General features: G+C 48.3%; 2 protein-coding genes across 7 annotated transcripts in view; both read left to right on the top strand.

Annotated features, from left to right (window-relative positions):
• The first annotated feature begins 26 nt into the window (after positions 1–26).
• Positions 27–15,311, top strand: C1qtnf9 (C1q and TNF related 9). 3 transcript variants are annotated; one of them, XM_006252134.4, is made up of 4 exons: positions 27–3,592; positions 7,562–7,742; positions 11,238–11,300; positions 14,267–15,311. In XM_006252134.4, exons 1-4 carry the CDS (start codon positions 3,506–3,508, stop codon positions 15,037–15,039), a joined length of 1,104 nt encoding a protein of 367 aa, XP_006252196.1. In that variant the 5' UTR covers positions 27–3,505; the 3' UTR covers positions 15,040–15,311. The 3 variants fall into 3 exon arrangements, with proteins under 3 accessions (XP_006252196.1, XP_038949475.1, NP_001178820.1); XM_039093547.2 differs by lacking the exon at positions 27–3,592 and adding an exon at positions 3,989–4,451; NM_001191891.1 differs by lacking the exon at positions 27–3,592 and having other exon boundaries at positions 7,583–7,742; positions 14,267–15,234.
• Positions 15,312–18,444: 3,133 nt separating this feature from the next.
• The window catches only part of Mipep (mitochondrial intermediate peptidase), a 125,615-nt gene continuing 119,607 nt past the window's right edge, over positions 18,445–24,452 (top strand). For 3 of the 4 annotated variants that reach the window (XM_039093685.2, XM_008770779.4, XM_063274693.1), the window contains exons 1-4: positions 18,445–18,757; positions 20,855–21,028; positions 21,558–21,646; positions 23,952–24,038. In XM_039093685.2, the coding sequence (XP_038949613.1) occupies positions 18,575–18,757; positions 20,855–21,028; positions 21,558–21,646; positions 23,952–24,038 (533 nt within the window). In that variant the 5' untranslated portion in view covers positions 18,445–18,574. The remainder of the gene's footprint in view (positions 18,758–20,854; positions 21,029–21,557; positions 21,647–23,951; positions 24,039–24,452) is intronic. The other variant, NM_031052.2, reaches the window with a different exon arrangement.

Below are 24,452 nucleotides of genomic sequence, written 5' to 3' on the forward strand. Positions count from 1 at the left end.
GTTAAACTGGGTGTGATAGCGCTTACCTCTAATTCCAGCGCTTGGGAGGTGGAGGTAGGAGGTTTTCTCTGGCTACAGTGAGAGGTTCGAAGTCAACCTAAGCCATATGAGACTGTCTCAAGAAAAGAACATTTTTAAAAAGGCAGCAAATGCTGGAATTTACAGATCCTTTCTTGCCTTGAACTTGGTGCTTCTTCCTGAAGACTCATTCCTGGTGGCTGGGAGGGAATCACTGGGCAGGTGTTGGGGAAAGGCTCTGAAGGGAATAGAGAGAGGCCGCTGGACTTCCAAGGCCATTAGAATAGTAGATGAACCAGAGAGGGCAAGTGACAGCTGGGGAGGGTTTTGTTAGCCTTCTGCGGGAACTGCCCCTCACCTTATCCTCAAGGTCAAGCAGACCCTCTACCACTGAGTGACCACCCAGCCCTGGAAGGCTTAACCTATTGCAGATGTCTTGGAATATGGGTGACCAGGTTTCTATGCCTCGGGTGGTCAGAGCTACTGGCAAGGCCCTTCCTTCCTGGGAGGTAAGCCTGCAGCCTCAGCCTCCCTCACAGGAGGGGTAGGGGGAGGAGGGGGGGGTGAATAAGAATTTCCTCCTCATTAGCAGGCTCAGAAAATCCCAGTAAACAAGCCATTGTTTGCTGTGACTAATCAGAACATGATTCCTCTGGGTTGCCAAGGCTGCCTCTTGCTTTCTGGTGTTTAATCCCAGCATCATCTCTCCACTTGGACCCTTGCTTACTCCTCCATGGGGGTCCTCAGGGCAAAAGAGTGACAACGACAGGACTGGGGACATAAGGGGTGGCCCAGGATGGCACCATGCACAGAAGGGAACATAAGGGGAAGAAATACTTTATTCTAGAGGACTTGAGAGGTGAAGCAATCAGTTTTAGTTGTCCGCTGTATGCACCGGTGAGACCATGTCCCCTTAGAGGAATGTGGCCAGGCAAACCCAATGATGTGCATCAGTAACACCAGAGATGTGAGGTAGGCACATGACAGCTCCTAGAATAGAGCCTTTGCCTTAACAAACATCCAGGCTCAGCTCCTAAGGGTTCTGTGGACAAGCACTCGGGGCTTACCTAGAGCAGTGCAGCGCCTCTGCTGGGTCAGAGCTGAGACTGGTGTCTGTGCAGCTGGATTTAGCAAATGACACTGGTGGCGTTTGGCATTCCCCAATGTGGCTGAAGAACTCAGGGCCAGCTGTGGCCAGATTGCCTACATAGGTTGTGGTGAAGAGAAATTTCAAATCTGAGGCAGAGGGAGGCCCAGGGAGAGAGCCTAGTAGGCTGCACAGTGATCCCAGCAGGCCTTGGGGTAAGGAAAGGGACTGGTGACCAAGTCATCATCTTATGAAAAGGAGTACCATAACTGAGGCAGAAGAGAAGTGTAGATGATGCACCAGTTAGTACCTGCTAACTCAGAGAGAGGGCAGGACTAGGAGTACAACTGGAGAGGATTTCCCATGGCCAGGATTACCACGGGAGCAGAAGGGCCTGTGGCATCCTGAAGCTAAGTAACCACAGAGGTCCCTCTAGCAACGGACTGCACTACCAACACATGAAGGGACTTGGAATCTTGGCTGAAGCAGTCAGACCTAAAGAAGCCAGACTGTGCTCAATGGGTGGCACCTAGTTTAACGGATGCTGCCAAATCCAGTCCCACCTCCTCTCGGGTACATTGCTGGAGCTGTCTGCTGGGCTGGGGAGTGAAGGTGGGGTGTGGTTAGCTCTACTAAGATGAGGGTTCCCCAGTACCTGCGTACCCCATCCCCAGATGGCCATAAGGCCGAACTCCTGCCCTTCTCAGAACAAAACTGCTCTTGGAACCACCGCACTTGTGCCTGCCTGTTTAGACGCTTTCTCAGGAGGAGCTGCAGAGCTGCAGAGCTGCAGAGCTGCAGAGCTGCAGAGCTCCTTGGTGGGCTGGAGGTGTGGGGAGGGATCGACAAAGTCCCCATCTACTCCATCCTGGTCTAAACTACACAGATCTTGGTGCTGCTAACTTGCCGCATCCTGTGCACCAAAAGCTGAAGCTGGGCGTTCCTGGAAGAGAAGAGTAATTGTCAGGTCCAGTGGGAGCCCCAGTTCCCCCCCAAAAGCAGCGGATAACCCCAAGATGACAGCGTTTGCTCAGCTCAGGCTGGAGTATCGGAGGAGCAGCGTTCCTCAGGAACCCGTGGTTCTACCTGGTGGGAAGGGCCCCTTCCCTTGGCATGCACTTGTGGTTGTGTATCCTTCAGTTCCTACCCACTTGTACCTGTTACGTATTTCAGATCCGCGCTAGTATCTTGTCTGACTTGCCTCCTCTGCTCTGTCAGGCTGTTCCACTTACCTACTCTCAGCTACTTGTCCTCCACAGAGCCAGCATAATTTTTCTATACCTGCTTTCCTAGCCCTGGCCATGGCCAGTGGGCTTCTTTTTCTTTCTGCTCTAGACTCTTCAGATGCCTCTGGCTGTTCCCCCTCTCACATCTGTAATAGGAACCTTTCTACCTCTGGGGCAGCCATTTCAGTGGTTTATTCACTGCGCCCCCACTTACAGCAGTGACCATGAGCAGAGATTCAAACAGACTTCCTGGGTCCCTTCTATGGAGGAGAGGAACCTTTTTCCCCCTGGTTTTTTGAAAGAGAGCCTCTCCGTGTAGCTGTCCTGGAACTTGCTCTGCAGACCAGACTGACCTCCAAGTCACAAAGGTCTACCTCCCCTGCTTCCCAAGTGCTGGAATTAAGGGTCTGTGCCACTACTGCCCAGGTTCTGGTTTTTTTTGTTGTTTGTTTGTTTGTTTGTTTGTTTTTTAGCTGAGGACTGAACCCAGAGTCTTGTGCTTGCTAGACAGGTGCTCTACCGCTGAGTTCAATAAATACCCAAACTGGAGAAGATAACCCTCTTTTACCATTTCATATACTTAAAGGACAGAGAAGGGTCACTGGGAGCGCCAGGCCTTATCTAGAGCTTTAGAAGTCACATGAACATACTACCCCCAAAAGCATACCTGAAGGCCTTCACCTCCTGATTACCAGTGCCCCAAGTAGTCTGCAGAAATATGAATGCCAATGGGAGGATTAACTGAATCATGGGTTGCCTGAGAGTCACAGGCAACAGTGACTGTCATCATTGAAAGTTCTACGTAAACAAAGGGATCCTAAAGGTCTGTGCTGCAAAGACCTACAGGTTCCAGTCACGGTCCTCCTCATTGTCATCTTTACATCTGTGGCCTCCATCACAATGGACTCAAGGCCAAGGAGAGAGCTGTTCACATTAAGGAAAGAAACCTGCAGCCCTGCAGCGGGGATCTCTCCCACATTCCACCTGCTGGAACACCAGAAGTCCCCTCAGTCCATTTCAAAGGACAGAGAAGAAAAGGACAAGGTTTTTGACACCTAGGCTGCTGCTGGACCCCTGAGTTGCTGTGACTTTTGAAGCTAATCCAAGACATCTGTGCCTCTCCCCGTCCCCTCCCCTTCCTGCTATTTTGTACTTACGTTCACTGGGGAGTTCTATGGTAGGAAGGCTTGACTTTATTTACAGTGTGAGGGTTCCCTATTCCTCACAGTGCCTGTATCCAGCCTGCAACTCCAGGGTTAAGGTAAGTGCACTCAAGGACATACATACATGCATACATACATACATACATACATACATACATACATGCATGCATACATATTCATATTCAGCTGAAGGCACCTGGGTTCTGAGGTGACCGTGCATGGTACAAAGCAGGGTAAGAACAGAGTTGGATGATCTGCTTCTAGAACTTTTTTTTCTAAAAAACAAGCCAGGTGTGGTGGTTCCTGTAATAACACACCGGAGAGGCTGACATGGAGGCTTGGGCTACAGAGTAATTTCTAGGGCAGACAGCCTGGGCTACAGTGTGAGACTCAAACAGACACCCAGGCACACACGGGCACACACAGACATATACAGAATGAGGGACAGGAGAAAGGGAGGGAAAGAAGGAAGGGGGGGAGAGAGAGGGGTAGAGGGAGGGAGAGGGAGAGAGAAAATAGTTAACAAGAGAGAAAAGTAGAGAATTTCATTTGCCAGAATTCCGCAATACTGGGATGAGAGGAGGCATAAAAAACAGGATGAATCACAATAATAACAGACCTTTCTAGAAAAGCACATATATTGATTATCAGCTATACATTTTAATGGGTGTTTTAATACTTAAGTCTATGCTAATTTATATGGTCTATGGAAACAATATACATTGAGGAAAAGTGCATACTGTAGTAACATTGTATTAAATGCATGAGAGAATTAAATAAACCCAACTTAGTGTGAGGGATGTCTTTCATTAGTCTTACACTCAAGCCGAGCCTCAGCAAAGACTGCTCACAAGCTGGCCTGGTGCAGCATTCCTGTCCCCAGCCCTTGGGATGTGGGGCAGGACCAGGAGTTCTAAGCTGGTCTGATCTGCATAGAAAGACCCTGACTGTAAAAAAGTAAGATTGTTTCCCTGATTTCTGTTAAATGTTAGTGTTTAGGGGCTGCATACGAATTATGAAGTGCTTGGGGAGGGGACATAAGGAATCTGGAATGTTTGAGAATATGTGACTGAAAATTAGAAAAAAATCAGGAGAGGCACCAAAACTGGTTTTTTTTTTTCTTTTTAATGTGTGTGGGTGTTATGCCTGCACTGTATTACCACACCGGGAGCCAGGAAAGGCCATCTCATCATCTACAAGGGCTGTGAGAGTCTCTCCACCGCCCACCCCCCCCCAAGTGACTTTTCATGGAGAGGGTGGGAAATGAGGGGGAGCCCTGGTAAAGCTCAGAAGAATCAACCTGGAATCCACCAGTCGCTTCTGAGTTCAGGAGCAGCAGTGACCGTAGAGAACTCAGGTTGGCTCTAAGAAAACTCAGCTGCCTGAAGTGTGTCTGTGACTGAGGGAAGCAGCTGGGTTCCTCTTCCAGAAACACTTTCTGCAATCCATCATTCTCAGGAGCTTTCACCAGAGGGCGACACCATCCTTTGGATGGCAGTGTCTGGTTACAGAGGGGCTGGAGAGATAGCGCAGGGTTAAGGGTACCAGGAGGAGTAGAGTTCATTTCTCGGCACCCACATCTGGTGGCCTGTAACTCCAGCTCCAGGGATGTCTGATGCTCCAGCCTCAAAGGGTCTGTGTGTGTGTGTGTGTGTGTGTGTGTGTGTGAGAGAGAGAGAGAGAGAGAGAGAGAGAGAGAGAGAGAGAGAGAGAGAGAAGAGTCTGCATGCTTGTTGTATGGATACCCTCAGAGGCCTGAAAGAGGGCTCAGCTCTCCTGTAGCTGAAGCTAGAGGCAGTTGTGAGCCACCTACTGTGGGTGCTGAGAGCTGGATGCCAGTCCTCTACAAGAACAGCAAGTGAGCTTAGCTGCTGAGCCATCTCTCCAGCCTCGATTTTAGTTCTTTTTGTTTGGCGGGGTCTTTTGAGACAGGGTCCCATCTATACCCAAGCTGGCCTTGAACTCACCTTCCTTTTGCCTCCATGCATCTTTTACATACCTCACTGACTTATGTAACGTCCTCAGCACTTACATACTGGTCCACTTCCTAAGTCTATTCTCAGACGTCACATAATGTGCCCTTTTCCACCTTAACAGAAAATCCTGCAGTTCCCTTTGGCACACAGCTCCTTGCTGTATTAGGAATAACTACAGAGACAGTACCAATGGGTCAAAGAGATGGACACCTTGGGTTTTGCCATTACAAAGGCTCATGGGCATCTACATTGCTGCCTGTGGTACACAGGATCTGGGGGTCTGATGGGTTGCACTAACCCATGTGTTCTTTGGTTTGGGGGGCGGTGTTGCTTCTTAAATATTAAAAGCTGCCATCGCATCGTCCTTGCCTCCAACCCTCACTGCCCAGCCCGCTGCTCTGCACTCAATATCAGGGACTGGGGATGTAACTCTGAAACTATGGCCGGGTGAACTTCTGAGTCCCATGACCTTGTATCAAACGCAGAGCCCCCTGCAGGACCTTGCATGCCGATCCTCTTACAGGGAGTAGTTTGCCTACAGATCTCCCCCTCTCGCCCAGATCTCAGCTCCAAGCTGAGGCTGAAGACAGATTAAAACGGAAACAAATACAAACAGGCAAGAACCCAAGTAAAAGGACCAGTGTCTACAGAGGAAAGCACTGAGAATGTGCTTCTCGCAAAACCAGATGGTGCGCGCGCGCAGGCCTGTGCCCCAACCTGCTTGTGTGCTCAGGAATGCACCACCACCACAGGCTCAAGTGCACTGGGAGTTAAAGCCAAGGACTCTTATGTGCGACACGAGTGCTCTAGCACTGAGCTGTAGCCACACCCCAAATGTGCATGTTTGGCATGTTGCTGCTAATGCCACGTAATTTTAGTACCTCTATGTGGTACTGGGATGGAACTCGGGGCTTCGTGTGCGAGGCAACTTTTCCACAGCTGAGTCACATCCTCTCAGCTTTAATGTTTTGTTGTTTTTAGTGCGGTAAAAATAGATACATAAATCCAAACGTACCAGGTTAACCATTTTAACCCGTATGACTGAATAGCAATAAATACAGTCACATCAGTCAGCAACCATCGCCACCATTGACCCGCAGAGGTTTCATCTTTCACTGAACAGCGCCCCCTCCCGTCAGCTACAGGCACCTGCTGTATTGCTTGCTCCACGATTTGGATCACTTTGCATACGCACCAGATCTGTCTTTCAGTCCCAGATTGTCACCACCTAATGTCCTGGAGGGGGGCAGGATTTTCTGCTTTTCTGAGATCGGATGACATTCCACTGTATGTATATACCACGTATTCTATAATCACTCATCCACTGATGTGCATATGGGTTGCTCCCCCTAGTGGCTGCCAGGAGCATTGCCGCCAGGAACCCGAAGCATGTTTTGTTCTCGTTTTTTTGTTATTCCCAGGAATAGAATTGCTGGGTCAGGTGGCAATTTTATATGTCAATTATTTTATGTGACAATTATTATTTTAGGGTGATTTTTCATGTATACTGTGATCAAGTTTAGTCTTTACATTAGCCGCATGGGATAAGAAAACATTTTTTACGTGGCTTAAAAAAGTGGCTTGCTCAAATTGAAACAATAGACACAAGAGTCTCCTGACCTCTAAACTTGTCTTCCACACCCACTGACCATTAAAACCGGTCCCAACCACGTGTTACCACCCGAGAACAATGTCCCTTTCTCTTCTTTCTTTTTCTTTCTTCTTTTGCAACAATAGGGTCTCACTGCATAGCGGTATACTGTGCTGACCCGGAACTTGTGACTTTTTTCTCAGCCTTCTGAGTGCTGGGATTAGTCAGGTGCCATCGTGCCAGGCGTGTGGCAAGCTCCTTCTAGTCCAGCTTGGTCAGCGACCTGGTCTCTGGTTTTTTCCTGCCCTGCCTGTCTGACACAGTGCGATCTGGTTCAGGCCTTTGTCGTGGCAGAGAGAGGAGGCCATGTCACTCCTCAACACCTCTGCCCAGAGACCAAGGCCTGTCCCACTGCAGAAAGGAGAGGCCGTGTTCATGCCCAGCAACTACACCTGCACCCAGCGGCCATGCCCCTTCCGGTTTCTGTTTCCCTCTTTCAGTCCAGACCGTGTCGTCTGACCATGAGGATTTGGTGGCTTCTACTGGTTATGGACGCAGGGAGCGTATTCTCCCAGGACACCTGCCGGCAAGGGCACTCTGGCATCCCTGGGACTCCAGGTCACAATGGCCTACCCGGAAGAGACGGACGAGACGGTGCCAAGGGTGACAAAGGAGACACAGGTACCTGAGACTTGGCAGCTTCTTAGAGCCTTCTCTTATCCCTCAGCCACCCACTCGCCACCAGCGTATTGTTCCACCTGCCCTCACCCACCCATGTGCCCTGCAGGCACTTCTCAAAGCCCTGCTCTGCCACATGGCATTATGCCAGGTGCTGAATGAAGTGCAGGCCAAGGCCAGCAGCACCCTGCCCCCACAGGCTTCTCACCGCCAGGCGATGGCCGTTAACAAGTGTTTCTGCGGTCATGGGCATTTGAGTGGGATACTACAGGTGGGGTGCGTCGTTCCTGTCATGAGGCCAGTGGAGCAATCTAATGACTAAGTACAGTAGCAACCCCCACCCACAGGGAGAAGGCCCACCGTGGACGCCGATAGCCATAGGAAGCACAGAACCCTACTCATGTCTTGCTTCCTCCTGTATGTATGTGTATACATACATAGATATATGTACATACACACACACATATACACATATATATTCTACGATGATGTTTAATTTCTAAGGTAGGTAATGAATAAATAATCATTAATAATAAAACAGATTAAGTGCTACACATCTCTTAAGTTACCAGCATCAATGCTCTTACACTTAGAGAAATGTATTAAGTTACAGTTAAGGTTATGTGGCCATCAGCATTGTGAGACTGACTAGACCATTTGAATAACTGAGAGGGCTGCAATGACTGATGGGGGAGGGGTACCACATAGCTTCCCAGGAGCTGTGACCGTGGCATGTGTCACCATGTCTGGGTCTGTGCTTAGTTTCGAATGTATTAAGTTTTTTTTTATATGTAACTTTTTATTTATGTATGTTTTTAGTGTATGAGTGTTCTGTCTGCACGCACACCTGCATGCCAGAGGAGGGTATCAGACCCCTTTATAAATGGTCGTGAGCTGTACCATGTGGTTGCTGGGAATTGAACTCAGGACCTCTGGAACAGCAGCCAGTGCTCTTAACCACTGAGCCATCTCACCAACCCCGAATATATGAAGTTTTAATGTTTATTATAAGATATTTTGTACACACGAAGAGGAGAGGTGATTACTAGATAAATCAAAAGGAATATACTTAAACCTGTGATGCCAAATTTGTTTACCTCTCCCTTTGCAAATCTTTCTCCATCTTGCTTGGTTGTTATTCCCTTCCACTTCAGTTTTTCATTTTTTTAGACATTTAAATTTTTTTATGTGTATGGATGTTTTTTCCGCATGTGTATTTAGGTACCACATGCTTGTAGCCCTTAGAGACTAGAAGAGGGCATTGAATCTAGGTTCTCTGGAAGAGCAGCCAGTGCTCTTAACTGCTAAGCCATCTTTGCATCCTAATTCTCTCTCTCTCTCTCTCTCTCTCTCTCCATCACTTCCTCTTTTCCTCCCTCCCTCCCTCCCTCCCTCTGTCTCTCCATAGTGTTGCATATGTCCCAGCTGGCTTCATATGTGATATGTACCCAAAGACGAACTTGACCTCTTCATCCTCTTGCCTCTGTCTCTTGAGTACTGGGATTATAGGCATGTACTACTGTACCTGATTCAAAATCTATCTATCTATCTATCTATCTATCTATCTATCTATCTATCTATCTATCTATCTATCTATCTATCATCTATCCATCCATCTATCTATCTTTCCCTCCATCTCTTCCTCTCTGTACTCTGTGTGTGTGTGTGTGTGTGTGTGTGTGTGTGCGCGCGCGCGCGCATCGTTTTCAGGTATCTCCCTCTATTCTGCTCAGCTTCACAGAGGGCAGTGTCTTTTGTATAACCTGAAGCTTTCCATGTTGACCAAGCTGGCTGTCTGGGTAGCAGATCCTGTTATCTCCCCCACCCCACAGTGCCCAGTCCTTACAGGCTGGAACAGCTCCGCTTGGCTTTTTACCTGGATTTGAACTCCAGTCCCTCAGTCTTTCTCTGTCATTGATCTACCTCCCCAGACCCATCCAAACAGACTTCTTAAAGGCATGTTTTCTGGGCCAGGTACGGTATTACATGTCTTTAATCCTAACACGCAGGAGGCAGAACACATGGATCTCTGTGAGTTCAAGGACAACCTGGTCTATGTATCGAGTTCCAGGACAGCCAGGGCTACATAATAGAGACACCCTGTTTCAAAAACAAAACAAAAAACAAACAAACAAACAAACAAAAAACAGGGCTGGAGAGATGGCTCAGTGGTTAAGAGCACTGGCTGCTGTTCCAGAGGTCCTGAGTTCAATTCCCAGCAACCACATGGTGTCTCACAACCATCTGTAATGGGATCTGATGCCCTCCTCTGGTGTGTCTGAAGACAGCTACAGTATACTTATATATAATAAATAAATAAATCTTTAAAAAAAACAAATATCTGTTTTTTTCTGTGTTTTTACATTCAGTTCATACATTCACACACACACACACACACACACACACACACACATATGTCTTGTATATACATATACTTAATGTGCTATTTCTTGAGAGTGATGTTAGCCCACAGTGCTTGGCAGGAAAACCTGCTGTTCTTTACTCCGCCCTTTGAAGATGTGCTGTGTGTTTTATATAGTCAACACAAGTTGGCCCAGTGTCCATGACACACATCCACCGTTGTTCAGGAAGATGTTCATGCTCTGGCCTGTATGGTCATAAAAGCTTTGAGATCATGATACAGAATACAAGAACTGGGAAGTGGGCAGAGAAGAAGGAGCTGGGTAGGAAGGTCAGGCTCGGGTGCTGCAGACGGTTGGGGGTTGGAGCAGAGGCAGTTTCGGTGATTCGGTGAGATCCAGGGCTTGCTGGGAGCTTCCCTAACACCAGGCATTATGGGAGCAAACCAGCCTGGGTCACCCCCCGGCCTGAGGGCTGAAGGCTATTCCAGTCGCTCGTCACCGCACACCTAGGACAGTAAGGCTGAGATCTTAGGGTCCTGGCTGATTTGAGTGAGATAAAACCTGGAGTAAGCCATGGCCTTGTGAGCTTGCTGTCACCATAGTCTGCCAGATGAGGGAAGGACTTGGTGGCCTTCTCCTGGCCTTGAGACTATTAGTGAATGATTAGCAGGACCCCATCACAGTTTTCAGTGGCCGTCATCCCTGGTCTATGGTGCCTTTCCTTCCCCAACTGTCAGATCATGGAGTTCCCTGATGTTTCATGGAATCCGGTGGGCCTTCCATTCCTCTCTCAGAATGAGTTGTAAGGAAGGCAACAGAATGAGAGAGATGTCTAACACCTCCCACAGTCAGGTCACTTCCAAGTCCTCAGCCTGAGACAAAGTTATAGCGTGGCCCTCAATGTCTTAGTTTGTCTTGCCTCATGCTCCTGGTGCTCAGAAAGTCACCAACCATTTCAGCACCTTCTCATCCTACATGACTGAACACCCTGGACACTCGCTAACAGTCACCACCTTCACCTGCAGAGGTGGCCTGGGGCGCCGCAGGACTTCCTGTATCAATCACCCCTGGAGATTCAACCAGGAAACTGGAATTGGAATCTCAACTCCTGTCTGCTTTTTTCCCTTTCACCCAGGAGAACCAGGACATCCCGGTGGGCCGGGGAAGGATGGAATTCGTGGAGAGAAAGGAGAGCCAGGTCAGTGGCTTTGCACTCACCATGCACAGTGCCCTAGTATGAGGATGAGCTGATGGCAGCTGTCTGGTGCTCCCAGAATGACCCACTGTATTAGTCAGGGCTCTCTAAAGTAACAGAACTGCTAGAATGAATGTATAGAGATTACACACACACACACACACACACACACACACACACACACACACACACGAACACAGAGGGAGAGAGAGAGACAGACACAGAGAGACACAGAAAGAGAGACCAAGAGACAGAGACAGACACACAGAGAAGCAGAGAGAGAGAATGAGAGAGAGACAGACAGACAGACACAGAGAGACAGAAAGAGACACACACATACAGAGAATGAGAGAGAGAGAGAATTACAAACTGTGGTCTGAGTAGTTCAACAACGGTTGTCCTGCAACCTGAAGGCCCATAATCTGTTATTCAGTGCATGAGCCTGGATGTCTCAGCTGTCCCAATCTGGGTCTGTAGTCCTGGGGAATTCCTAAAGAGCTGCTGGTCTTCAGACTAGATTGGAATTGTGACGAAGTAGATGCTAGCACCAGCAAAGGAATAGCCCAGCAGCAGGATAGATGAATTTGCCAGCAAAGATAAGGACAAGCAGGCAAAAAAGCAAACACTTTCTTCTTCCCCCTCGTCCTTCAATAGTGAGCTGATGACAGATGTGGCCCAAACTTAGGGTGGGTCTTCCTGTCTCAAATGAGCCAATCAAGAGAATCCTCACAGGCACGCCCAGCCGCGTGGTTTCAGTTGGCTCCAGATGTAGTGAAGTTGGTAAGATCAGCCATTACAGCCTCCACAGCTTCTCTCTCTGCTACAGACGCATCAGCACACTTGTCCTGGAAAGCTCCAAGTGCGAATTAGTCTCAGCTTCTTTTTGTGAGCTGTGGGATCTGCCCACGTACCAAGGCAGCCAGAGACACTACACAAGCAGGTGTTGCCATGTCCTGGGGGAGCAGCACCCAAAAGTCCAAAAGTTGTGTTTTATTTTATGTACTTTTGCCTAGTATGGAGTCTTACTTGATTTTGCCAGTACTGTGGATTAAACCTAGAACTTCATGCCTGCTAAGCAAAGGCTGCATCATGCCTTCTTGAAAGACACTTGTTAACATAATATTAACAGATAGCAGTGGAGTTCACTATGACATCTGTCTTAGTTAGGGTTCTCTAGAGTCACAGGACTTATGGGTAGTCTCTAGAGTAAGGGAATTGGTTGATGACTTACAGTCTGTGGTCCAACTCCCAACAACGATCAGCAGCAGCTGTGAATGGAAGTCCAAGGATCTAGCAGTGGCTCAGTCCCACAAGGTAGGCAGACAGGCACAAAAGAGAGGCTCTTCCTTCTTCCAATGTCCTTATGTAAATTTCCAGCAGAAGGTGTGTCCCAGATTAAAGGCATGTATCACCACGCCTGGGTCTGGGACTTGCTTTGTCCCAGTTGACCTTGAACTCAGAAATCTCCTTGCCTTAGTCTCCTGGGATTCATAACCACTATGCCTCAAGATCTCCATACCAAGATCCATTGTCCCAGCCTCAAGAGTAGGATCAAAGGTGAGCCTCCCAATTCTGGATTGTAGTTCATTCCAGATATAGTCAAGTTGACAACCAGGAATGGCCGCTACAACATCCTCACATGTGTATGTGATGTTTCAATCACATTCGTCGCATTACCCTCCCTTGCCAGTCCCACCGAGCCTATTCTTCTGCTGTTGCTTCTCCTCTTTTGTGTGTGTGTGTGTGTGTGTGTGTGTGTGTGTGTGTGTGACCCAGTGTGTTCATTGGAGAGTTCATCAGTGCATCGGTGAGCGTGTGCTTATAGGAGCAGGTGACCCTTACTGATAAGCAACTACCCCAGAAAGTGGGTGTCCCTCACATCCAACACTGACTGCTCATAAATCCTCAGGGACAGATGATGACATGTGTGGCACAAGTCCACATCTTAAGGGACTGTCACTCCCCTGAGGACTGAAGTCCCATTACTCAGGAGCTTAGTTGACCTGCTCCTTGTCATATTGTCCATCTCATGCTTGTCCCAAGGGTGGCCTTGTTTTGGGGTTGACATGGGTCACTCTGGTGGTACAGCTGTCATTGCTCATAGGGGCCCTGGCACTAACTAAGGAGTACTTTTGGAGACTGGGGATGTGGCTCAGTCCATAATGTGCTTACTTAGCATCCTTGAAGCCTTGGGTTCCATTCCCAACACTGAATAAACTGGGAGTGGCAGATAGAGGCACAGTCCCAGCACCCAGGAAGCACTGGCAGGAGGAAAAGAAGTTCAAGACCATCCAGTCATCCTTGACTATAGTTGTCCTTAGCTATAGTGAGTTTGAGGCCATCCTAGGCTATATAAGACTGTCCCCAAAACAAACAACCCCCCAAACCCCAAAAACAAAACAAAAAACCCATAGTTGTGTGTGTGCGTGTGTTTGTGTATGTATGTATATGTGTTTGTATGTGTGTATGTATGTGTGTGTATGTGTATGTGTTTGTATGTGTGTATGTATGTGTGCGTATGTGTGTGTTTGTGTGTATGTGTATATATGTACATGTGTGTATACGTGTGTGTGTTTGTGTATGTGTGTATGTGTGTGAATGTGTGTGTATATGTGTGTGTTTGTGTATGTGTGTGTATGTGTGTATGTGTGTGTATGTGTGTGTGTGTTTGTGTATGTGTGTGTATGTGTGTGTATGTGTGTATGTGTTTGTGTATATGTGTATGTGTATGTATGTGTATGTATGTGTGTATATGTATGTGTGTGTATATGTGTGTGTGTTTGTGCCCACTATGTGTTTACATGTACATTGCCTTGCATAAAATTTGAGTTTTTGAAATTTCAGACTCTAAGCAAATCTTGAACCCATACCCTTCTTTGTCTCAATCAAATGCTTAGTGACAGAAACTCCGACATTTCTCATGAGGGAATGTTTTCTAAACCGTCTCTTCATTCTCTTCCTCTATCCAGGAGCAGATGGAAGAGTTGAAGCAAAAGGCATCAAAGGTGATCCAGGCTCCAGAGGATCTCCAGGGAAACATGGCCCAAAGGGATCCATTGGTCCTACAGGAGAGCAAGGACTACCGGGAGAGACTGGCCCTCAGGGGCAGAAGGGGGATAAAGGCGAGGTGGGCCCCACTGGACCGGAAGGACTAATGGGCAGTACCGGGCCTTTGGGTCCCAAGGGCTTACCTGGCCCAGTGGGCCCTATTGGCAAACCAGGTCCCAGGGGAGAAGCTGGACCCATGGGCCCCCAGGGGGAGCCAGGAGTCAGGGGAATGAGAGGCTGGAAAGGCGATCGAGGAGAGAAGGGGAAAGTTGGTGAGGCTCCCATGGTGCCCAAGAGTGCTTTCACTGTGGGGCTCACGGTGATCAGTAAGTTCCCTCCCCCAGATGTGCCCATTAAATTCGATAAGATCCTATACAATGAACAGAACCATTACAATGTAGCGACGGGAAAATTCACCTGCCACGTGGCGGGCGTCTATTACTTTACCTACCACATCACCGTGTTCTCCAGGAACGTGCAGGTATCTTTGGTCAAAAATGGGGTAAAAGTCCTGCATACCAAGGACGGTTACATGAGCTCTGAGGACCAGGCGTCTGGTGGCATCGTGCTGGAACTGAAGCTTGGGGACGAAGTGTGGATGCAGGTGACAGGAGGAGAGAGGTTCAATGGCTTATTTGCAGATGAGGATGACGATACCACATTCACGGGCTTCCTTCTGTTCAGCAGCTCTTGACACAAAGGACTCTGCACGTGGGCCTCATGGAGGGCTCTGCTGGTGAATGTGGTGCCCACAGAACCAGCTTGGTGAGGGTAGGATGTGACTACATCCATTCCTCCAGTTATTGCATCGATTCTAAAGTGTACACACGACAAGTTAATCCCGCAGATTCCGTCATTTGAACCCGTGAATAATAAACTAAGACTCACCAGCAATGTATCCGTGTTCCATGAAGGCTTCCCCATGGTGTCACTAAACAAAGACTGGGTCCAGATTTGAACTCTCTAGCTCCTGAATTCTGTGTCTTCCATCCCCTGTCGGTCTGATGTATGAGTCTGAATCCGTGCCTGCCTGAAGACTGTCTTGTGAATTTGTCTCTGTCCCCAACAAAGGGCTTTGCTCTCTCCTTTATTGAGCAGCACAAAAAGCAATCCACAGAGGGAGGGATGAGGGATACTTCATAGACATCTTTAACAAGGAACTAAGTCACTGACTCCAAGTGTTCCCAACTGATCCAGAAAAGAAACACTATTAAGTGGAGTGAGGGAGGGGAGAGGGAAGGAGAGGGGGGGGTGGGGGGAGAAGAGAAGGAGGAAGAGGAGGAGAAAGACTGGATCTGTCATGGGCTTTTCAAACCTCAAAGGCCTATCCCATTGACACATCTCCTTTAACAAGGCCACACCCAATCCTTCCCAAACAGTTCCAGGAACTGGAGACCAAGCATTCAAGCCCCATGAGCCTATGGGGGCTATCCCACTATCCTCATTCAAATCATCACAATAACATTAGGGATATTTTCATCATAATGCGTTGTATGTATGCAATTTGGACTCTCTTAACGAGTAAAGGAATAAGCAGTGGTCCTGTATGCTGTGATTGATTTTTCATGCTGGAGATGGAGCCCAGGGTTTGTGCATGCTGGGCCAGTGCTCTGCCACAGGCTATCCTCAGCCTGCTTGTTAGGATGTCGGTAACATACCACCATTCCCTTACCCAGGACATCCTTTGTTCATGTGTGGTGGGAAGAGTTCTGATGTCACCTTCCTGCTGTAAGGGCCATATTATTTCTGATGCTAGGGAAACGTAACCGTAAGTGAGCTGGGGTTATGGCCGAGTAGGCATAGCAGGAGGGACCCATTATGTGATACATCCTGGGCAGAATCTAGCGAGATGGAAATCTTTAGTCAGACAAGTTATTTGCTTTCAAAATACAGCGGTAGGTTAGGCATAAGCTGCCCATTAAAGAGAGACAAGGAAAGGAAAAAGGGGGCCCAGGAGTTCCAAGCCAGTGTGAAGCCCAGCAGGGAAAATCCTAGTGTTTGAAACGCCCAGTCTTGCCACAACACTGTACTTCTTTATGTAATCTCACAGCAGGGCTGTTAGGATGCGTTTCAGGCAGGTTTCCTTCCTGCCCACCTGGGTACCTGGCAGCGATGGTGAGTTGTCCACATGTATCCACAACTCATATGCTCACTGGAATGCACACGTTTCTTCTGATGGTTTCCAAACCCTGGCTGTGATGTCTAATCTTCATTGTCAACTTGACCAAAATTAGAAGCTCCTGCGAGACACACCTCTGTTATTACTGTGAAAGCTTTCCCAGAAAGGTTCAATGAAGAGAGACGGACCCACTCTGAAAGAGAGTGGTACTGTGTCAGGGGCTGGCATCCAGACTGAAGAGAAAGGAGCAAAGGAAGTGGTGAACTAAGTACCAGCACTCAACTCTCTCTGCTTCCCCCATCCACCCTGTTGTGAGGAAAAACCGCGCTATCACCACTGTAAGCTATTCTTGCATCCTCTCTCTCCCTCTCCACACCCCCACCCTCAGCCCCCTGTGTGTGTGTGTGTGTGTGTGTGTGTGTGTGTGTGTGTGTGTGTGTGTGTCTGTCCTTTCAAACCCACCTTCCAAAGGCTGGTATACTGTATTCCCTTTTCTGTCTACTGCTTCCCACTTCTACCCAGAGCAATCTCTCAAGGAAAAATCGAGTTTCTCATACTGAAATCCTTCCTTCGAGGCCTGGTGGCTCCTGCTTGGAATCCCAGTACTCAGGAGGCTGAGGCAAGACTGCCAGTTTGAGATCAGACTGGGATACATGGTGAGTTCTAGGCCAGCTTGGAATACAGAGTGAGAGCCTGTCTACAAACCAGTCAAGCAAACACAAAACCTTCAAAGTGTCTATAAAGCAAATATGACTGCCACCTTCTTGTCACCTTCTGCAGGAGAGACGACTGCACCTTTGAAAGAAAGCTGTGGTCCTGGCAGGACCCTACACCCTGACCCATGGTGGTGTGACTGTCCTTCCTCTGGAGAAGGCTAGGGCTGCAGAAAGACTTCCCCAAGCCTTCCAAAGTCTGCACTATCATTCCTACTGTCCCGGGGAGCACAACCACAATTTCCCAATGCCCTGCCTCCCAGTCTCTGCCCTCCTTTCATTCCTGCAGTGGGATTGAGGTTAGTTCCATCTGTACTGATTTAGATTTTAGACTATTGTGGTGAGACACGAGGAGTTAGGTAGACTCCCTGGTGGGCAGGCAGATAGAGGAGGACATGGCTAGGTAATGGTGGTGGCGAATATCCAAGATTCTCAACTTCTTCCTTAACCTACAGTTTTCCTCTCCCACTAGCCGGCCCCATTGCTGATGGACCTGCTCAATGAAGTCAAGACTGGGTCAGGACATATCACACAACAGTTCTGGGCCAATCCTACCCCAGATTTCTTCAAACTGTCCAATCCTAAATTAGGGGAGAGAGTCTCTGGAGAGGCTTAAAAAACAAAATAAAACAAAATGAAACAAAACAAAAAACAGCCCCTGAGAAGAGACTTTTTTTTTTCTTGAGCTTTCTCTTTCTGAATCTCCCGTTGCAGAGTCTTTTTCTGTGTGACTGTTGCTGGAAACCCGCACCTCACCCACTTTCCTTCAACTTCTAATTCTGTTCAGGATGCTTAAGATTTCTCTGCTGCTACATGTTGGTCTTCAGATTTTTCCTTCTTCAACTGACAGAGACAACGAATCCAACCAAGGCCCCTAGAGTATATCATTTCAAGAGCCTTAGACGGTATCAATAGTTTCCGAAGTCAAAACAGATGATAATTCTCTAATAGTTAGTTCACAGGTTACATAGCTGGTGTGTGTGCAAACATGGGGGTGACTTCAACTTCTTTTGGAGCAGACAGGTGCCATGGATTTCGACTGCTTGTGGTTTTTTGGTTTCTTTTGTGTCCTTCCACGCGCCGCCACTAAGCTTCCCTCTGAGAAGGCATCACTCATCTTGAGTTCTCCCATTCATTCCTGGCACCTGTAAAAAGTTCCAATGACTGACCAGACTTCTCAGGGACACTATCAAGCTCAAATCCAGGACATTTCTTCCTCCAGACACACGAGGGCGCTACGGAACTTGAGCTGCTCAGAAAGTGTGGGGGGCGACGCTCTTGCTAACGAGAGTCAGCGTGCACCAGTCGGGTCTGCAACGCGAGTGCCCAGCGCAAGCTGCTACCTTGGAAACGCAGGGCGCGCGCTTCCTGAGCGTGGCAGAGCCGGGGTCCCGAGGATGCTGCTGGCAGCCGGGACGCGGTATGCCTACCGGCTGTGCGGCCGGCGAGCCGCGGCGGCTCTGCAGGGACACGCAGGCCGGAGCTGCGCCCGGAGCGTTAGCACTAGCTGGTCCCCGGTGGGCGCTGCCTTTAACGTCAAGCCCCAGGGCCACCTGTGGGACCTGTTGGGAGAGCGACGGGTGAGCGTGCCGCGGGTCTGGGCAGCGCGGGCTCCGCGTCTCGCTGAAAGGGGACTGCACCGGGATAAGGCCGTCCCGCCAGCTTCCCACTCAGCCCTTCCCCTACTCAAGTTCGATTTCTTTTCCTTCTGGCTTCAGCGTTCACATTTGTCCTTGGCTTTGTAAGGACACTCTTCCGTTGAAAACTCCATCACACAATTGTCCATTTCAAGCTACTCTGAAACAACCTGTTAAACCACGCATAGTGGTTCTTGCTTGTAAAACAGTCTTGATGGGTATAGGCAAGGGTACAAAGGGCAGCCTTTGGTCTCCAAACTGACTCTGAGACTGGCCTGAGTTTCGTAAGAACCGGTGTTAAAACAGAAAGCAACAACAGAACCCTACTGAAAAAAAAATCAGATTTTCTGTCGCTCTTTGGAGATGATTGCATAGCCTACGAAGTCACCAGACAGAATTGCTTGGCTATTTCTGCTCTGCCTGTGGTGGTGTTGGACACTTGATAATAATGAATGAGGAAAAGGCAGGGAAGACTGAGAAGAATGGATCTCTCTCGTTGCATTTTCAGATTTTGTCCTAAAACAGTGGATCTCAACCTTTCTAATGCTGTGACCCTTTTATACAGTTTCTCATGATGTGGTGACCCCTAACCATAAGATTACCCCATTGCTATTTTATAACTAATTTTGCTGCTGTTATGAATCATAGTGTAAATATCTGACATATGAACTCCCAGGTGGGTCGGGACCCACAGGTTGAGAACCACTGGGTTATTTTTACCTTTTAGCTTTTCGTTGTTGGGCAGCTTTCTAAAGATATAGTTTCATTGTACTTAATGGTGTATCTCAGTGTTTAACGTTGTCTATTTGAAAAGTTCTTTCTATATAAAAATTCCTCCAAAACCCATAAGGGTCGACGATGCTGGTATTAATGAAGTTGGTGTTGGAAGTGCCTGTTAGTGTTGAGCAGAGAACTACTTTTGTGCAAAGCCCTGATTTTGGTTGGTCTAGCGACTGCCTGCATCTGTGCCCATGGGAATAGTGTCACTGTTTCTCCGTCACGCCACACAAAACAACACTAGCACATTCTGAAATTTTATGTCTCCTTCAAGCCTTCCCTACTTTTCGAAAACAAATAAGTGTATGGTATGGGTTCAGTTGTCAGCACTGTGACTCCATGAGAAAATGGCTGGGAGGATTAAATGAAGATTCAAAGGTTTAACAAAATTTCTAACAACGACCGGCTCGCAGACAGTACTTGACAGATGTTAACGATAACCATCATTAGTTTACAACCTTGGTTTTGGGTGGATGAAATAGAACTGATTTCACCGGTATTTTAAGCAATTGTGTGTGTGTGTGTGTGTGTGTGTGTGTGTGTGAGAGAGAGAGAGAGAGAGAGAGAGAGAGAGAGAGAGAGAGAGAGAATGAGTGCAAGTTTGGCAGGTGCAGGCCAGAGGACAGCCTTTCAGGAATTGTTGCCTTCTACCTTATGGAGGCGGGGTCTCTCTCGGTTTTGCTATTAGACTGAATACTTAGGTTATCTTACCTGCTTCTGTTTGGTTCGTGAGCTTCTGAAGGGCTATTTTCTTGTTTCTATCTCAGAGCAGGAGTGCTGGGATTATAGTTACATGCGCCAAAAATTTGACTTTAAAGTTTTTATTTTTTTATGTATTTCGCCCAAATGTGTGTAAATTCACCACATGCACAGTGCCCATGGTGCAAAAAGAGGGTATTGGATCCCCTGCAACTGTAAGCTGCCGTGTTAGATGCTGGGAATAGAACCCAGGTCCTCTGCAAGAACAGCAACCACCGAGCCATCTCTCCAGCCCTTCTTCCCTTTTTTAATTATGTTTTTGTTTGTGTATATAGGTGCCTGTATGTCCATATGCCTGCCTTTTAGCACTTGGGGTGCATAGCCTGAAGTTCCAGGCTAAGTCACAGGAAACAAAAAAGAACACTATTCCCATGAGCGTAGATGCGGGCGGTCACTAGACCAACCAAAATCAGGGCTTTGTGCAAAAGTAGTTCTAGGGAGTAAAACAGACAGACAAAACTGTACTTTTGGCTATTATCTAGATGTGCTGTTTTGTACTTTTAGGGTCTTTTTGGAGTTCCTGAGCTCAGCACCCCTGAAGGATTCCAAGTTGCCCAGGAGGAAGCCTTGAGGAAGACGGAGTGGCTGGTAGAGCGAGCATGTTCCACACCTCCAGGGCCACAGACAGTCCTCATTTTCGATGAGCTCTCGGATTGCCTCTGCAGAGTGGCTGACTTGGTGAGGCTTAGAATGGAGAACAAGGGTGTGTGAGGGTGCAGGCCACATGCATACCATGGATGTGTGTATGAGTGCAGGAGCATGCATGAATGGGTGTGTGAGTGCAGGCCCTGCATGCCATGGATGTGTGTGTGAGTGCAGGAGCATGCATGTATGGGGGTGTGTGTGTGTGTGTGTGTGTGTGTGTGTGTGTATGAGCAGATGTATGCATGCTCTGTGTGTGTGTGTGTGTGTGTATGTATGTGTGTGCAGGCGCATGCACACCATGATGTGTGTGTATGAGGACAGGCATGGGGTCATGGGAGAACTCACAGGAGCCTCTCCTTGTAGGATCCATGGGTAAAATTTAGGTCACCAAGCCTGCAAGCCACACCTTCTACCTGCTGAGCCATCTTGCTAGAACCAGGCCCAAATTTGATTGCTTGTATCAATAAAAGTGATTAATGGCACATAGAATCCAAAATAGTGATTGGTCTTAGAATCCATTGCTCCATCAAACTCTCTGGCTTTTGTCTTTCCCCTTCATTAGGCGGACTTTGTGAAAATTGGACACCCAGAGCAGGCGTTCAGAGAGGCTGCGCAGGAGGCCTGCAGAAGTATTGGCACCATGGTGGAAAAGTATGTCCCCTCCACCCCAGGTGGCTTCATGTATAGTGCTTGTCATTTCCAGGGTGGGTGGGAGGAGGTGCTGTGATCTAGCAGCCCAGGAAGGTGGCAGGAGGGCTGGGGGGATGTCATGGCAGCTGGCACTGTTCTCCTGGCTTCTCCCTTCCTTTATAATTGGATAATGAAGTCGACTTTCCAGGTTGCTGTGCATAAAAACAAAGCAAGGCAAACATGAGCTGCTTAGGAGGCATGGGGCACATGGGGACATGCAGCGGGATTTGTCCTCAGTACTGTCGGCAGTGAGTGTGCTGGTCGGCTTTTGTAGGGCACCTCCTCTGAGGAGTTGCCTCCATCAGATCGGCCTATAGACATTAATCTTGATTAATGATGAATGGCAGAGGGCGCGGTTCACTGTGAGCAGTGCCACCCCTAGGCAGGTGGTCCTCGGGTGTGGAAGACAACAGTGTGTGTTCGTCACGGAGTACGGAGTGTCTGTGGTGTGTGAGCAGCTCTCCTCTCGGCTTCTGCCTTTCAGTTTCTGCCTAGGCATCCCTCGATGGCTTATGACATGGGACATGTAAGCCAAACAATCCCTTGCCTCCCCAAGTCGCTCTTGATGATGTCTTTTCAGGGCAGTGGAAGGCAAACTAGGGCAGTAAGGAAAGTCTTTTGAGTATTTTTGTGGATATTTGGAGCTCTAGATTTTGGCATTAGTTAATTGCATAATAGCTGTGGGCCAGAGGATAGGAGGCCCAAATATGCATTTATGTGAAGAACCCTTTTCTAGACTTTATTGTGTTGTGATTGGGAATACCTTAATACTCTGAGAAAGCCAAGGAAGGCCGTGGGCGGAGGCTATGAGAGAACGTTCTTCTGAAGTGGTTTGGGAGTGATCTGAAGTGTTTTAAAGCCATGTATGAATGCTCCAGAGAGATAGTTGAAGTCACGGTGGACAGCACTATGTTCTGAAGCACAGGTATGTGACACGAAGCCAGATAATGTTTGAGACTGAGGAGAGTGTCAGGGTGCACCTACCCTGGGCTCATGAGGGGAAAACAGAAGCCAGGCAACACCATGGGACTGTTTCAGAAACCACACGTTGGAGAGGAGGAGGCTTCACTAGTTGGACAGACTTCATATCTCGGGAAGTCTGGCCATCCCTTCTCTCGCATTGAGCAACATTGTCCCCCTCAGGCACGGCAAATGTGATAAAACCAGTCCCTGCCACATCTGGACACTTGACCCCGTGCTGCCACAGGGATTCCATGGGATAGCGAGCACTTTTGTTAGGAGTGGCCCAGGAAAGGAGTCAGCATGGCCAGGCCACCTATCTGGGATGCCATGAAGGTTGTGTCCTGCTGATTTTAGATACAGCCTGTCCTAAGCCCACGCACTCTTCATTTTGTGGGAGACCAGTGGAGAACCGTGATTGGTAGTGAACTGGTATAGTGCTTGACTGTAATCGTCACCTCTCCACGAAGAGTGCTTCAGTCTGCTGAAAGTTGCTCAAGCGAGCTGGTCCCTCATCCGACACCAATCATTAATCGAGAAAAGGGAAACCATGAAGGTTTCTTTAAGACTTCGGCCCTGTCCGTAGAACTCAGGCTAGCCATGCTCGTGTGAGTGAGAGCAAAGAGTCATGACCCAGGCACCGATATCAGCCCAGCCCACAGCATCACTGTCATCTCCCTGGTTCCAGGGCCCTGGCACCCTCCAGGCCAGCCTTGGGACTATTCCTAGACTAGAAACCACTGCCACCTAGTGGTTCCTGATGGAAGGACAGTATCTTTCACATCACCCTCAGTCTACTCTTAACCAGGGACTCAAGGATGGGCTAGTTCCTGGGCCATTTGCAACTAAAGATCTGAAGTGACTGGTGGGCTGGAGGGTTTCTTTTGCCACTGCTCTTGTGGGTCCTCCCAAATGTTAAGGGGACCAGGCAGTTACCGTCAATCAAAGATACTCAGCAGGAACATTCTGCATCACCTACTCCCTGACACAGCCCCCGAGTGTCGGGAGAAAGCTGGCATCTGTGTCCTGCTGGCCTCTGGCTATGCGAGGACAGCAGTCCAGAGACATCTGCACCACGGTCCCTGCTGAAGTGTTGGCATATCTCTCACAGTTTAATGCTGGAAGACGCTGTCTGAACAGTTTCTGAGTATGACTGTTATTGCTGGTTCAGAAGAATATACAGAAAACTGATTGCCAGTTTTGGGCCCCGAGATTTGTATGCAACCATCTAATTCCATTCTCTTGATGTAGAGTAAAAATTTAAAAACGGATTAGAAAATCACGTTTCCACTCATGGTCTTTCCAGGTTGAATACGAATGTGGAATTGTATCAGAGTCTGCAGAAATTACTAGATGACAAGAAGCTTATGGATTCCCTTGATGCAGAAACCAGGTACGCATCCATTCATTCCTGCCCCAATGACCGACTCTGCGGGCCAGGCTGGAGAGCCCTCTTGGCCCTCTGGGTTGGAGTGTGCCTCTCTCAGTGTTCCGTGGCTCCTGCACTCTCTTGGAGACTCCAGCACACTACATCTTCTCTTTACACCATGTCTGTTTGGATTCATCCTCTTACCCATTTGTTGTAATGGTAATTTGTTAACCTGGTAATTTGTTTCCATCTCTCTGCCTTACTGGATGAGCTCTACAAGGCTGCTCTCTTGTTCATTGCTGCAAGATGAAAGCCCAATGATAGCCTGATAGCCTCCTGTGAAATTGCTGCTAATCACGCTGTCTTTATGCTCGTAGATCCACCATAGCACCATTGGGAGATACCAGCAAATTGATGGTTTGCTGGGTGGTTCTCAAG

This window comes from Rattus norvegicus, chromosome 15 (genome assembly GCF_036323735.1).
Source record: "Rattus norvegicus strain BN/NHsdMcwi chromosome 15, GRCr8, whole genome shotgun sequence".
In the NCBI taxonomy this organism is placed as follows: domain Eukaryota; kingdom Metazoa; phylum Chordata; class Mammalia; order Rodentia; family Muridae; genus Rattus; species Rattus norvegicus.

Coding starts and splice junctions, on each gene's coding strand:
- C1qtnf9 (XM_006252134.4), top strand. CDS start 3,506: ATGGTAGGAAGGCTTGACTTTATTTACAGTGTGAGGGTTCCCTATTCC. Junction 7,743..11,237: donor GGGTGACAAAGGAGACACAG/GTACCTGAGACT, acceptor CCTTTCACCCAG/GAGAACCAGGACATCCCGGT. Junction 11,301..14,266: donor TGGAGAGAAAGGAGAGCCAG/GTCAGTGGCTTT, acceptor TCCTCTATCCAG/GAGCAGATGGAAGAGTTGAA.